Source organism: Coenobita brevimanus, chromosome 69 (assembly GCF_032717465.1).
Source record: "Coenobita brevimanus isolate Jiangsu-jjx chromosome 69, ASM3271746v2, whole genome shotgun sequence".
NCBI lineage: Eukaryota > Metazoa > Arthropoda > Malacostraca > Decapoda > Coenobitidae > Coenobita > Coenobita brevimanus.
This window is the reverse complement of record NC_137022.1, coordinates 26297536-26314348: the sequence shown is the minus strand read 5'-3', so window position 1 is coordinate 26314348 and position 16813 is coordinate 26297536. Positions and strand designations below refer to the sequence as shown.

General features: G+C 38.6%; 1 protein-coding gene across 2 annotated transcripts in view; it reads right to left on the bottom strand.

The window, feature by feature from the left end:
- The window catches only part of LOC145406200 (calcium uptake protein 1 homolog, mitochondrial-like), a 55715-nt gene that overhangs the window by 7820 nt on the left and 31082 nt on the right, over nucleotides 1-16813 (bottom strand). For both annotated transcript variants that reach the window (XM_080277396.1, XM_080277397.1), the window contains 3 exons: nucleotides 6778-6892; nucleotides 2235-2395; nucleotides 246-362 (listed from right to left, as the gene is read on the bottom strand). In XM_080277396.1, coding sequence (XP_080133522.1) covers nucleotides 246-362; nucleotides 2235-2395; nucleotides 6778-6892 — 393 coding nt within the window. The remainder of the gene's footprint in view (nucleotides 1-245; nucleotides 363-2234; nucleotides 2396-6777; nucleotides 6893-16813) is intronic.

Here is a 16813-nt window from a genome sequence, read left to right as displayed (position 1 = left end):
GCTTTGCATTATTTGCCACATAAGTTTGTATACTCATTAGTTCAGCACAGCAGGCTCACTAACATGTCTTGCTTACCCATTTATCTCTTGCAGGTTATTTATGCAGTCTATGCTGTATGATCAAATAACATCATTAACATAAAACAGAACATTTGGTGCAATATGTGAAGAGAGACTGCTAAGGAAAAATGCTAAACCTAACCCTATGAGAATACAGACCACAGAGTTAATCATATCCACTGTACCTCCAAGCTGAGTATCTCCTGCTGAAGCTGCTGCTGGAAGAACAGGAACTTCTCAATGGTCAGCTTCTCCTTCAGGTTGTGGCCAAAGAAGTACGTACTCAGAGCAGAATTCACACCCTAATGTATGGGTCAGGAATATCATTATTTTAATAGAAAGTATTAGGAGAAATACACTGAGAAGGCTTGTTCATGCAGAGAGGATGGAGAGTGAGAGACAAATGAGGAGAGTGTATGTGAGTGAGGTGGAGGAGGGGAGAGGGAGGGGGAGGCCAAGGATGAGATTGGGGGATGGAGTGGAGAGGTATATGAGAGAGGGGGCTGTGAGCTGGGGGAAGGGCAGTGAAATAGCAGGGGACAGGGTGACAAGGAGATGAATTGTTTGTGGCCACCCCATAAGAGATTGAGGCATCTGGTATTTGACAGATAGATAGGTAATACAATACTACAGAGGAGAGGATTGCTTAGTTAGGAATGCTAATGCGGTGTGTAGTGTGGCAAGAGTAACAACAAAGAAGAAATGTATGGCCTGGTGGGATGAAGAGGTTAAGAAAGCAGTGAAGCAAAAGAAGAAGAAGCAGTTGCAGGACAGGGGTTCAACTGAAATAAGAACTGAACATATTGAGTGCAAGAAGCACGTAAACAGACTAGTGAAAAGGAAAAAGGAGGCAAATGATGATCTAGGAAAAAAAATGAAGTTATTCTGGAAAGGGGTGTGGAAATGTAGAAGTGACAGTGGAAAGAAATGTGGAAGAGTGAAGAATGTAAGTGGCAGATTATTATCCCATGGGGATGAAGTAAAGACCAGATGGAAAGAATATTTTGAAAGCCTGATGAATGGGAACAGAGAAAGAAGAGTAGCTGTAAACATGATTGGTTTTGGGGGGGTGCTGAGAAGGAATGCTGTTATAGGAAACGTGACACTCATACAGCTGAAGAACACTGAAACGGATGAAAAATGGGAAAGCAGCTGGGGTTGATGAGGTGTATGCAGGGATGATTACTTGTAGTGGAAAGAGCAGAATGAAGGGCTTGTTGGAGATATGTAAGGCATGGATGAGTGAAACTGTGCTGGCAAAGTGGAAAATGGCTGTGATTGTACCTCTGCACAAAAATAACATGAGTGAAGTGAGTGACTTGAAGCTGAACTGTGATGTATGATGAGTGTTTGAAGAAAGACATAAGTGAAAAGAACTATGGAGAAGTAACAAATGCATAACAATATCTAGTGGGTGATGACCTAGTCTGGTTTAATTCCAAGTATAGTAAAAGTACATGACATCGAGGTATTTTCTAAAAAGGGTGTGTCAGTTGTATCAGCATTATTACAGTGAGAATCTGATAAAAGAGTTTTGATGAAAATATGCAACAAACTACAACTTTTTTATTTCTTTTGGGTCCCACTGCTGTGAAGCCTCCAACAGGTTCCAACATAAACAGTGATAAGTTGGCCTGTATTTGGGTAAATTATTGTCTCTTAAAAGTGTATAAACATAAGGTGTATAAACATGTTCCACAACTAGTGTTCTTTGGAAACAGCCCTAATCAAGCCTCTAAATGAAGGCCTCAGAAGGCCGGTTGAGGGTGGCTGTGAAAACACAAACGTATTCAGAGCTGTGTAGGTTGTTGGGTAATGCACTGTGGACAGCTGTGAAAATGGCCAGGAAAATCTGCATTACAGGTAGTGATGAATCCGTATGTGACAATATTTCTATGCTTAACCCCTTGATCCCAATTTTTGCTTATCGTTATCTCTATACGATTTTATTCAGCTAAGGAGAAACACTGCAAACTGGAAAGGTTAGTTACAACCTAAGTTAACCCCTTCACTACCAGAGGTCCTTCCTAACTTTAATAACATTATCTGGAGGTAGCTATAATAAAGCAAGAAATACTTCAATGCACTGAATGTGTTAACTGAAGAATTAACTGCAAAAGAGAACATAAAAAAGTTGACATTTACAAGTACTTGCGCAATGTAAATTCTGAGACCTTAAAAGTGTTGCCGGTGTTGGCGTGGTCACGATGACGAGCCCCGATGCTGGTCTGGTTGCGGATGAGGGTAGCCACCTTGTCAAATTCCTCGTAGTCAACATCGCCATCACCATTCAGGTCAAACATCCGAAAAGCAATCTCAAAGTGACGGCGGGAGGCTGCAAAGAGGTCAGATGGATGTCATTCCAATAGGCATACACCAGGTTCAGTGGGAATATTGCACAAAAGTGGGGAGAAATGCTGATCCACTTCATTATAGTAAACAAAAACAATGACTGGTGACATTGTAAATCCAGTACAGGTATACTCCAATTTAATGATGCAATTGGGTAAGTAAAAACCCATTGTCAGGCAAGGTATTGTATCTCGGGGTAGATTTAACATGTAAAGTACAGGGATGCGTTTTTGAGCCTTGTGTTTCCCCCCCAACCAAGTCCTAAACCCATCCAAATGAGTCCAAAAACAAGTTTAAAGCCAACGTATATCGCCTAACAGCTGTAAACAAAGCTAACCTAAGACTAACACCTGTAAATAACTCACTAAAACCAGCAAATAAAATCTGAAAATCGTCAAATGTAAGTCTGGAAAAAATCAAGCTTAGTAAACTGTACCCCAAAATGACAATGTTCACCCTGCTTATGGCTAAAACACATTAATCTAAGTCTAAAACAGTTTATAAATCAACCTAAACACACAATTTTAGTCTAAAATATCATTAAATTTGGTTTATAAAAAAAAAAAAAAAAAAAAAAAAAAAAAAGTTAGGGTCTGGCCATCGTTAGGCGCGGTATGGTGGTATTTCTACCCCCATCGTTAAGCCGGGGTATCGCATCTAGGGGTATCATATATAGAGGTATGCCTGTACAGTAGAGTCTTCATACAACACGAGGCAGGTTATGCAGAACCTCGTGCAAAATCAATTTCGTGCTAATATGTGACGTATATTTACATGTACAATAGGGGGTTAGGTTCTTGGAGCTTCATATTTTTTGTTAAAAATATATTTAAAGATAGACTGTTACAAATACAGTACATCTGCCTTAGGGCACCAAAGACTGCGTTTATATACGACCTCACCGACTGGACACATCACTGCATGGCTACAGCATTCTAACCTAACCAAAACAATCAGTTTTGCCCCCTAATACTCCCTATAAAAATTTTAATCACCAAGGACTGCCACTAAGCCTCTTGAAAGTCCTCATGACAAATCAAGCAAAAACCTGACCTAAACAACACATGAATAATGGCCACCCAGCATCATGCATATTTAGTCACGAATATCTTTCGGCGCTCATAAAAAAAAAAAAAAAAAAAAAAAATGCAGTGTGAAACTTTTTGAAAGCCATTAGTAATCAACAATAAAGGAAAATAGAGCTATAAAGAAGTCGTCCGCAAGGAGTGACAGCGTATCTCACTTCTCAGATACACACGAATGCGATAAATGTGAAAAATAAACAAGTCAGCCATGCAGTACAATTTGTATGACAGTATAGTTCACAAGAACTGAACCCACATAATTATATTACCTAACTATGTATGTCAACATGTTAGGTCTTCATGTATCGTAAGATCCAAATTTTCTCGACCGAAGACCGTGAGTTCGTAACAAAGATCAAGCACAAAGCCCCTCCCCTTTTTTTTTCACACTCGTTACACTAAAGGCGAATACACTCAACCCCCTGCTATTGCACCTAACTGGTCACAGCAAACGCGCGTGATAGCTGAATACGTGATAGCTGAACTGAACAATCAATGGGAAAATTTCTAATTGGTTTTTCGGTGGCCCATTTTTCTAACTTTTAACCACTTTATGCCTGCGATTTCCTACCAATCTCTCCTCCAACATGAAATAAAGCATTATTATATTAATAATAACAGTATAATGAATAAATGAACAACATAAAAGGCCATCAAACATTTATAAGGATTAAGGCTTGGGTAGTTTGATGGGTTCCGAGGCTTAGGAGTGGCTTAATTGCCACCAGATCTCTTTAGCTGTCTCTAAGATTTCTTAGTGTCCACAGCTAAAGGGGGTACCACACGGTACATCGTATCAGGAACAGCCGAGGAAGATTTAAGTGGAACAAAACTTCCACGTTATCACACATGTTCCTCATACTGTTGCCAGAGCCCCGTCTCAGTTGTAAACACGTGATTACTTTATCGACATCACAATTTTCTCGGCATACGAAATATTAATTGTTTATAAGGGTTTCAAAACGATTGATATTTATTCTAAAATACAGTATTAATAAGTATTCAGTGTTAGGCAATGCTGTATTACGATATATTCTTTCGAGTCGAATGCGTTTTGTTCACACTGTTTTGCCCGTCGTATCCTCGGCAGGAATCCTTTCAGATGCATTCCAAATGCCCGTGGTATCGTTGGCAATTTTACCACGTTACTGTTCCGATTAACCATCGTATCCTCCGCAAACCTCATATGAAGTGCCGTATGAATAAGGTTCGCTTAGCATGTCTTCAAACTCGACGCGTGATAACGGTCTTGGGGTGCGTGATAGCATGTATGGTTGTGCATTTGATGTGTGCGTGATAGCTGAATGCGTAATAGCAGGGGGTTGAGTGTACATGAATTTTACTGCTCCTTCATCATTAACTTTTTTTCCAACAAAGAAAACTACCCAAATCGAAAACATCCCAACTCATTTTATCTCTCCGATTGTCCGCATTTAAGCTCCAACACCACACGCCACTTCATCCAACAATTTACATTTTGATTTAGAATAAATGCTTTTCTTGTGTTCATAGCACTTTCAGGGTGCTTAAGCATAACTAAAGTTAGGTTGGAACCAAGTGCTCAGAGTTCTGAGAGGAAACGAGGAGCAAGGAAATAAGCAAATAAACTTCTCATCAAAGCGACCGTTCACACAACCCTGAGATAGGCAGCAGGCTATGGCAGGTGGTACGGGGGTCACGTGGGTCAGGTCAGGTCGAGGAAGCCAACCAGTGACCAACAAAAGCATAACACACGAGTTGTATCTGGAAATCCAATATCAAAATGCACCCGTTTCCCACAGTTTCTCTCACACAATTGAGTGGTATTACCATGCTGTTATGTAATTATAGGTGAAATTAAATGCCCATTATTGTAAGATCGTTGTTTCTTTTGGTCTTAAATTGCGACTCTACTGTAACGTCATTTCTGGAGTCCAGCAACCTCTTTAATAAATTGCATAAGATGTTAATTATTATTCTTCATCCAGAAAGTGTTATCGTCTGTAACTGCTACATAACTAAGGGCACAGTGATTTTTAAGTCAAACAGCAGATCAACTTTCACACAACAGGTTTCTATGGGACAATCTAATGGAGCAGTTGCTCATCTGTAGTTGACCAGACTGGTATTGAACAACATTTCTGTTGAGAAAAAAAATAAAAAATCAATAGGCATACAATTAATTCAATGGAAGTACAGCAACCCCCCCAAATTAGCGAGAGTTACATTCCAAACCCCCTTGCTAATTCTTGACGCCTTCCTGAAAATGACATTTACCAGTACATGCGCAGCCTATGAACCACTGATACTGTAATGCATTACCCATAAATAAACACTTCTTGTTAAATCCGTTTGCCCATTGTTTTTAGCTGTTCAGCTGTGACAACTAGTTTGATTCATCAGCATAGTGGCAGAAGAGACTGTCCTAAGTATTTAAACCTACCCTAGTTTAATTGTACCTAATACCTAACCTAACCTACAGTTGGGAAATTGGGAAATGAAATCCATCATTGTGTACGCAGAGTAAGTTTCTTCCATTGCTCCAGAAACAAACAATCGTAGGTATGGTTTAAAGGCTTAACCCCTCAATGGCCGTGGGTTCAGAAATTTGTGTGCACCCTGGCAGGCCCCAGAACAATTTTGTAAGAGTTCTAAAATCAATTCATTTTTCTTAAAGATGTGAAGAAAATTATCTGGGGCACCTAACAATGTATTTTTTAGCTTCCTAAGCCGACCCTGTGATTCACTGATTCACGGAAGAATTCATAAAATTCCAGTGCATGTGCCACTTGGGTGAAAACATCTGAGATTAAGTGACCGCCTGACTGCTTGGGATCGTAGCATAGAGTCATGTAAACATACCAGTGACTTTCGTTCCCTTCCCATAATTGTTAACAGTTTTTTATTGCTTATGCTATCTCGACATCATTGACACCGATACTGTTAAGTGTTGTTCAATGTTGGGGGTTATTAAGGGGCTAATGGAATACATTATTGTTTGCATCAATACACTCTTTCATGTACACACACAATAACCAACAAAAGAACAAACACTAAATGTATTTTTAACTTTCAGCAGAAAGACCTTACAAATTAATTTCATATTCCTCCAGTTTATTTTCTGTATTTTTCACACCTTTCTTTTTTTTTCTTTTTTTTCTTTTTTAGGAAGAAATCACTACTGTAATTAGTGAAGTCATTAATTATGAGTTTGGCAATTATGGGGTTCTACTGTAGTACAGTACATGTGTCACAATATGCTTAAAGCCAACAGCACATCTGACACCAATAAAGTACTCACTAGACAAGACAGTGAGCAAAAAGATGAAGTCAGAGAAGGAGATGAGTCCAGAACTGCCCAGCTTGTAAAATATGGAGTCCTCATCAAGAGCCAGTTCTAGCTTCTGGGAGGTGCTCTGCAAGGTAAAAATGAAAGCATTAGAGTCTGTCATACCACTGATTTATATAGGAAATGATGAAGATTACATTCTACTGACTTAAATCACTCAAGAATATCAACAAGGAAACCAAACTCAGAGAAGTCTAAGCTAATTATGACTCAGCAAATGTACAGAGGATACAAAATTCCATAATCTTAATGTCATGAAAAGTAACTGAAATTCTGGACACTACAGTAACAAGAATAAAAACACAAACAGAATAAACATGTAATCACAATAACACTACACCACTAAAATAAAATACTGTAATAAAAACTACAATATTAATAAACTCCAGAAAACCACCAGATCTGAGAAAGATAAAAAAGTCTGGGAAAATGCATCACAAAATTCAAAGACTAAACACAACTTCGTAAATGTCAGAGATAAGTTGTTTAGACTGGTCACATGGAAAGTGTTGGAGGGGGAAGGAAGCCTTGTGGTGGCAACTGCAAGTACAGTAACAAGGAAAAAAAGAAACAAAATCTTTTAAAGGTATCTTAAGTACCTGTACCACATATAACTTTCAATAATTCTATTTTTATTAATATATCTACAGAGTAATATCATCTATATTTATTTTTGAAGCAGTACCAGTAATAGAGGAAAAAGTGAACGACAAGTTTGGTTCTCCATGTTAGTAAACAATCCCCAATAATTTTGAGTCTCCTTGTTCATAAACAATCCTATGATGAAGGTATAAACAAACATCCTCCACCAACACAGTCCTTATGCCTCTTTTCAGTATTAGTCAAGGAAGTTTAATCAAAGTTTACTTAGAATATCTATCAGTCAGTAACTTACTCATGCATTAAAATGACCACTAGCAAATACTTTCCTACATAATCAAGAATGAATAGTTCCCTAATATTCAAATGTCTCAAGTAAACTACGACTGCAGACAAGTTTAAACTTATGCTTCACAGTGCAAAACTGACCATATTGGAGCAAATCAAACTGCATTATATAAACATTATCAGCTAAATTCTACCTAAGGTTCACTCATTTTAACTAGGCGAAGATTTATGTCCCTTTCCAGTTTATTTCTCTTAACTCAATGACAGAATAAGACACAACTCAACATCTTATAAAACTTCTTCATGACTAGCACCATATTCTAGCCTTAATCTCTAGCTACAGCTCAATATTCAAAATGGAGAGGAGGCAATTTTACGCCTAGTTAAAGTGAAATGAGTAAGTGAGGATGAAGGGAAGGGGTTGTCAACTAATGCACCTCAGAGCCATACTCCAAGTCGCTAAAGAGTTTTCCTAACACTTCTTCCTTAGTGGTTTATTCTGCATATTACACCTCAGCATCATCTTGTATGTTAGTGATGCAAACTATGTCCATATTAACACAACATTAATAAAATACAAGAGAATATAAAGGTGTAATATGCAAGAAATTCACCAAAGATGAGGTGTAATGAAGTCTCCTGGGTGACTTAGAACACGAGCCTCAGAATGATGAGTTTATACAGTGTACGGCACTCGTTCAAGGACCCCTCGCTGAACGAGGCTCTTTTAAAAGCGAGTGGTGCGGAGACACTGAGTGAAGCGAAGCAGGTGCGTGACTCAGGGGAACCATCATGCTATAGTTCTTTCACCATAACTTGGCTCAAATTTATAACCTTTTGTACTTCATATCACACAACTTGGTGAGAGAAAAGATAATGTTATGGCTCTACATCTTTTCCATGGAACTTCTTTGTGACTTGCATAGTATTATAGTGCTAATCTAATGCTACAATTTGGTATTCAAGATGGACAGATGGCAATTTTAGACCAAGTTAAAGTGAAAAGAGTATAGTTGAGTGTCGCCAGTCCATACAGCCAAAAGAAATACTTACACTAGAAATCCAACTAACCATACACTGTACAACTGTTCCTGATGCCATTTCAAGTTGAATGAATAATGGATGATCAGAAAATGTCATTTCTTCAAAATACCAAATTATCTTTTCATATCCAACACTGGTGCTAAATACAGTTAGTCCTCACTTTAAGTAGCCACTTTTGGATGATCATTTTAGGTGTTAAATCCATTAAAAAAAGAAAAAGAAAAAAGAAAAAAAAAAAAGTTCCACTGCTACCTTTAAAGCTGATTTGTCAGTTTTCTCAAATTCACAGTAAGATACTAACTGTAAGGAAAAGTTGAGATTTCCTGGAACAGATACCTGAATATAATGAGGAAAGGTAACAAACTACTGTACAGGAAATTAAAAAAAAAAAAAAAAAAAATGTAACAAGATGAACAAAAAAGAGACAACTTTGACACAAAATACCTAAAGTTTTCACTGTTTGTTCATTCTGTTCGTTCATTTTTAAAGTCTCCAACATGTTTGCAAGTGTCGGCCTTGGTCACCTAGTGGTGGCTCTCCACACTGCTCAATATATGGCAACTTCACTATTCAGTCCCTTATCCCTGAGGCCACACTCAATAAACTCATCCCAGATCTTTTTCGGTCTACCTTTCACAACCCTACCCCTAACATTAACACTTTCTGTACCCAATTATCATCCCCCATCCACTCCACATCTCCAAACCATCTCAATCTACCTCTCCTCATTGCAACACCAATACACTCCAGTCCCATCCTACCCCTCAACTCTTCCACCGCAAACCTAGCCCCCCCATGCCTCGAACTCAGGGACGCACTGCACATCCACCTAATCATTGTTATTTCTGTACATTTGAGCTTGTGAATATCCTCTTCCTTTACTGCCAAGGTCTCACTACCATAAAGCATTACACTCCTAACACATCCTGCATACAAAGATCCATTAGAACAGAAGAAGAGCCCTCTTAATGTCAGGAGAGGGAACAGCTCCCTCAACTTTTTCCAACCACCGCACACAAAGCTAGATCCAGCCCCACCTCCGGCACATAATGTGTCTCTCAAATAACAAAACTCTTCGACACTCAAGAGACTCACCAGCAAGTTTAATCCTTTCATGCCTGACAATCTCCACCTGCTCTCCCTGACACACCATACATATGAAATCAGCATTATCTTGGAGTCTACCTCTGATACCACTACATCTCTTGTGCACCCACTTATCACAGGCACTGCACAAGATAGAATTATTTCCCATGCCCTTATAGCAAGTTGCACATGGCCACTCTCCCTCTTTTTGATAGTACTGCCATCAGCCCTAGATACCACCATTTTTGTTTTATCTGCATTTACTCTTAAGCCCTTGTGCCCCATACAATCTCTCCACTTCCTAAATCTTTCCACCACCTCCCTTTCATTCTCTGCAATCAACACCAGATCATAAGCATACAATACCTCCCATGGGAGTCCATTTCTGAAGCCATGTGACAGAGCTTCAAGTATCATGATAAACAACAAGGGGCTCAAAACTGACCCCTGATGCACACCAACATTCGCAGAAAACTCATCACTCAAATCTCCATTCACCCTTACCTGGATGTGAGCACCCACATGCATGGCCAGAACGACCCTAACCAGCCACTCCTTAATCCCAAGCTCTCTCTTTGCCCACATCATCACCTCTCTTGGGACTCTGTCAAAGGCCTTCCCCAAATAAACAAAAACAAAGTACAATTCCCTTTCCTATATAATTTTCCTGAAGCTGTCAAACAATGACTATGGCATCAGTGGTCCCTCTGCCTGGCATAAACCCAAACTGCATCTCATCAATATTCACTCTTTCTCTAATCATACTTACTAGGAACTCTCTCCATTACCTTCTTTAACTGGTCTAAAAGCTTTATGCCCCTATAATTTCCTCTTTCCAGGGCATCACACTTCCCCTTGTACACTTTTGCAATTATATTCTTCAGCCAATCATTTGGGACAACACACTCATATATAATTGTATTTATCAGATCAATGACTAACCTCACTCCTATATCTCCTGAGGCTTTCAACATTTCAGCAGCCAACCCAGACACACTTGCTGCCTTCCCCACCTGCATCCTGCCTATTGCCCCACTCACAGTAGCAGAAGCAATCAAAGGCCAAAAGACAAACACTGGATCTGTTGGCTTAAAACCCTCCCTGTCCCAGTCAAACTCCTCATTCAACAGCCAGCTGTAATATCCCCACCGTTCACCACTACCCTTCCTTCATGATTCTTCACACACTGTTCACCTGTGATATTCCTTTTCTCTCTCTTCATCTGATTTGCCACCTTAAATATCATATTCTTCCCTTCCACACAATTTAGGTTATCAAGTAAAAGACTCTGTGACTCAAAACTTCACCCTGTAAACCTCTTTTCTAGCCCTACGCATGGCAGCCAAATATTCCTCTTTGTTACCACCCTGCTTCCACTCCTGGAAAAGCCTTGTTTTCTCCTTAACTGCAGCTTCTACACACTCATCCCACCACAAAGTTACATATACATTATAAATACAACAGATATTAGAGGTAAGCATAATTTCGTACAAGAGATCCTCATTACGTGAGCTAGAGATATGCAACTTTTTTCCTTGACACTGGTCCTGTTAAATGGGTTAAACAGGCAAATTGCTTCACAGGTAACAATGGACCTTCAATGGGCAATTCCTGTAATCTGCTTTGAACTTAATGGAAAAAAAAGGTTGTTAAAACAAGAACCTCATAACCAGGACTTACTGTATATAGGTACAGCTATACAAGAAAGCATCGTTACAATTTTGTGCGAAACAACATGACAAACAATTATGGCTTTGGAGATACAGTACCAACCCTTTGGAGATAGCAGCCATTGTCGTGTCTGTTTTGTTTCTATCAGACCCCTGAGTAACGATACTTTTTTGTACAACCGTAAAGCACTGAGAAATTACTGGTACCATAAAAACATGGCATCATATAAATATTCCAATAATCTGGTGCAGGTCCAGGTATATGGCTAACAGGAAAACTAGTGCACTTGAGAATTTCTGTCCCCCCTGGCATGCCAACACTAGGAACATCTGTATAACTTTCCAAAATGAAAAATGCAACATAGTTAAATCTGATGTTCATTTAAGTAAGACACCTGCTGCTAAGTTTAAACAGGCAACACCCTTCAAATGACATTTTAAAAACTAATATATGAGCATTCACTCATCTGGAAGAAAAATCACTAAGAAAAAATATAACACTTCAAAATTAACCATTTTCATATAGTATCAGAAGCTTCATTTGCATTCTTATAAAGCAACTCCCATAAATTACACCTAATGCTGTCTGTCAAGGAGAACGTGAATGCGATGCTAGTATACAAGTTAGATCTCCAAATTCGTGTTATAGAATGCAACAACATGCTATACACTACAAGTTTCTAACCCATTCAGTTCAGGTCTCTCCTAAGCTGAATAAAATCATCTGGCATTATCAGTGACTATAAAGGTGGGGCCACAATAATATAAGTAAGTCACTGCTGTACTGAAGGGGTTATACCTAACAATCTTACAGCAAAACTCTTCAATCCTAAGGTTTAATGATAAAAAGAATACAGCACTCTCATAAAAAAAAAAAAAAAAACTAAACAGAAAAGTAGTAAGCAAAATGTTAAGAATCAGAGTGCTTTAACCATCCTCATGTCAACCAGCAAAGACTACAGTAAAGAAGCACACCTGCCTCTGGTATCCATGCTTGAGATGTGTGGTGCTGAGGACAGGTAGGGAGAATTTGGAGGGAAGGGGATGGAAGGATCAGGTGAACATGAGGGATGATATTTCATCAGCTTAGGCAGCTTTCCAAATACCAATACCTCTTCCTTTATAATTTATTTTACCCTTTTCGCCACAGTATTATCCTGTACACGTTGAGCATATTTCACTTCAGTATTTTTTCTGTATGTGTATGCATTTTATTTCAAAGACTTTTAATGCAAGCTTTTCATTTCACCTCATTGGTATCTTAAATGTTTTTTACCACATCTCAGTACTCTCTTGTATGTCTTTTATTTCACATCAGTATTATCATGTAAGCTTTTTAATTCACCTTAATATTCTCTCATATGCTTTATTTATTTATTTATCAATCTATCTTTATATATACTGTGTGTGTGTGGCAGAGGATGTGTGGATCAAATATTTGCAGTGAGACAGATAGCTGAGAAGGCTTGTGGGCAGGACCAAAAGGTGTTTATGGCATTCATGGATCTGGAAAAAGCATATGACAAAGTAGACAGAGAGGGATTGTGGAAAGTTTTGCGCATGTATGGTGTAGATGGTACGCTGCTAGGTGTTAACAAGAGTTTCTATGATGTTCTGAAGCATGTGTATGGGTTAATGGGCTTCTAAGTGGATGGTTCACAATCGATGTGGGCGTGTGACAAGGTTGTGTGAAGTCCCCATGGTTGTTCAATATATATATGGATGGGGTGATGAAAGAAATAAAAACACGAGTAATTGAGAGGGGGATGGCGTTGGTAATGAATGGTGATGGATGGAATATCTCAAATTTGTTGTATGCTGATGATGCAGTACTGCTTGCAAGTACCGGACAAAAACTTGTTAGGCTAGTGCAGAGTTTTGCTGTTTGTGAGCACTGTGCCTTGAGAGTGAATGTAGCAAAGAGTAAAGTGATGGTTACTGAGAGAGAGGGTGACTCCCAGTGTGATGTTACAGTGAATGGAGAGAGACTGGAATTGGTGAGAGAGTTAAAATACCCAGTACCTGGGTACAATGATAGAAAAGAGAAGAAAATGTGCAAAAGAAGTTGAAAGTAGAGTGACACAAGGAAAAAAAGTAGCTGGTGCAATGAAGGCCTTGATAAGAAACAGAGGCTTGAGTGTCACTGCTGCACGAGGCTTACATGAGGGAGCGTTAGTGCCAACTTTACAATATAGATGTAAGACTATGGTGTGGAATGAAAATGAAAAGTCAAGAGTAAAAGCAGTGGAGTTGTGACTGCTGAGGAATGTATGAGGAGTACAGAGGGTGGATAGGATACGAAACAGTGTGATTCGTGAAAGGTGTGGAGTGAGTAAGTCGATGGACACCAGAATTGAAGAGAGTGTAGTGAGATGGTACGGTCATGTGGAGAGAATAGATAACAACAGAGTGGTGAAAAAGGTATATCTGAGCGAATCTGAAGGAGGAAGGAGGCGAGGCAGGCCAAGGAGAAGGTGGAGAGATATGGTGGATAAGTGTGTGAGGTAGAGAGGTTTGGAAGTAGATGAGGCTAGGGAACTGACAAAAGATCGAGATGACTGGATGAATGTTGTGAGGAGAGGTGCATGATCAGGGATTTTGGCACCCTTTTTTAATGTGGCAATGTCCAGATTGACTCAATCAGATACGTTCATGTGAAGCTACAGAACGTGGTGAATGTTTTTGGCGTATCTGACAGAACCAGGATTCCAGGGCATGAATGATGAGTGAATGGAAGCATGGCCCAATGGATTGGGCAAATTTGGGCTGTCTGGACACTGCTACTCCTCACTCTGCCCTTGGGTGGGAAAGGAGGTCCGGATGATGATGATGATGATGGTGTGTGTGTGTGTGTGTGTGTGTGTGTGTGTGTGTGTGTGTGTGTGTGTATATATATATATATATATATATATATATATATATATATATATATATATATATATATTACTGTATATTATTAACAGAGTTGACATAACACATAAGATAATGCTCACATGGCACAGGCAGAAATAAACTGGTAAGGAAGAGGTGCTAGGAAGTTGCTTTAGCTGACAGGAATACGACCCTTGGTGAAGAGTATACAGCAATGACCTGCAGAGTTAAGTCAAATCTTCAAAATTCAATCAGCAGTTTGAATATATTGCAAACACTGATTTTAATTAAAGCATTACAATTTCACATTTTCCTTGCTGCAGAATTTTATCTCTACTTAAAAAATACTGATAAACAAAGTTCATGGATTTAACTTTGATTCTTTTATGAATTAGCTGAAGAAAATTTGCCACATACTTTTTTTTTTTTTTTTTTTTTTTTTTTTTCTGTGCTGAAGACTGGTTACTTTGAAGATGAGAGATGATTCATTACACAATTTAGCTTTTAACTGTGTGAGCAGGTCTGGATACATGAAGGTAAAGCCAAGTTCTGAGTGAATATGCAGCTTGTCCTATGATCTTAGACTGCTTGAAATGGAATGGAGGAAGCATGGAAAGGAAACTGAACAGGTAAAAAAAAAAAAAAAAGCATGAAACCACATTCAAGCGCAAATGGAAGGAACACAGATGGAGGAAAACAACAGGAAAAGAAAGAGGAAATGTACAAATGAATGAAAAACATGATACTGGGTGAACAAGGGGAAAAAAAAGACTTAGAAGGGAGAGAGAGGGTACTTGCAGGAAAACAGATGGAAGAGAACAGCAAAAAAGGAAACAAGATACAAATGAAAGGAAATATCAGACAGGGCGAGAAACTAAAATAGGAGGGGAGGAAGGTGAAGATAGTTGTAAGGCTGTCCAATGCACACCACTCCCACCTCACCAGATGCACCAACACCTTCTAGAAGCATCAAAATAACAGCAAAACTATCAAACAATAACATAATTCTAGACATTCATTCACTTCCTTTCTCTCTTACACGCAAACATATAAATGCAGGTACACATGCACAAACACTGATTAAACACACACACACACACACACACACACACACACACACACACACACACATACACTCACAAGAATGAACCTACAAAGACAGGAGTTTAAGTAGTAGAAAGCACACCAGCTCAGAGACTGAAGAAGACTTCATCTTCAGAAGTGATTATCAATAAATACTATTACTTTATTAAACAATACTTTACAGGTTTTACTCATTTAAACAGCAATTTACTGTACACATATTCAAATTAATAACTCAGGGGTATTGCTGTGAATTACTAATTATATGTGCTAAACATTAATTAGACCTCTGCAGTGAAAGTACCAATAAGTTAAGCAATTACTGTATTATAATCAGCATCATACATAAGCATGCAGGTGTTATACAGGTAAACAATACTTTAGACTGAACATCAAAACAGTAAAACACTGCAACATTAGGATTTTCTTACGCAATGTTGTGCAATACAGTACTGTATGTGCTTCAAGAAAAAATCACTTATTACCCGAGTTCCTAATGTGCACAACACACACACATAATACAACAACAAAACCTTTCATATCATCATATATACACATATACACCTCATACAAGCACAAGAAATATTTATACAGTATAACTGTAATTAAAAAATTACAAGCAAAATAAAGTTTCACTCAGTTAACATCTAATAATTACAGTAGTACCACTCCTGATAATATGTGAAGATTTTGAATTTCATCATCATGGTAAGCACAAAATACTCTCATAGCTTCATCCTTACTGTTATAACTCGCATAGCAATCACTTACAGGGAAAATCCTACTGACAAAGGACTTGTCCCCATATCTATCATTTATCAAAGAGGTACTATCAAATAAAACCACCACTATGATAGCATGCAAATTCAATATCGTGAATTTGTCATGGCATCATGTGTTAAAACAGTTAATAATAATAAAAAAAATGTCCCAGTTGTCTAGAGGAGAGAGTGAGCTGGTTGCAGGACAAGGTACACAACATGCAGTAAGGAAGGTACCTCTTCTGCCGACTGGAAAAGAGAAAGTGTGATTGGGAGATTAAGACGAGGTTCACCGCATCGCTGTCAACTAAATAAGGACTCAATGCTACAGATGAAATGTTAGTGAGCTGCATCAGGGGTGAGAAACTGGTAAACCTAAGCGGGGCTACAGAGTAGTTAAGGTAAAGGTATTTGTGGGAAATCAGCCATCTGTACAATCAGTTGAGTATGACCCTTGACGAGCAACTGTTTTCTCCCCTCCAGAACAATCATAGATCATTTGGAGATATTTTTCAACCAGTCCCGTATTCAAACTTCAAATAACTAAAGAAATGGCTTTTCTATATGCCCCATTAATAAGACATT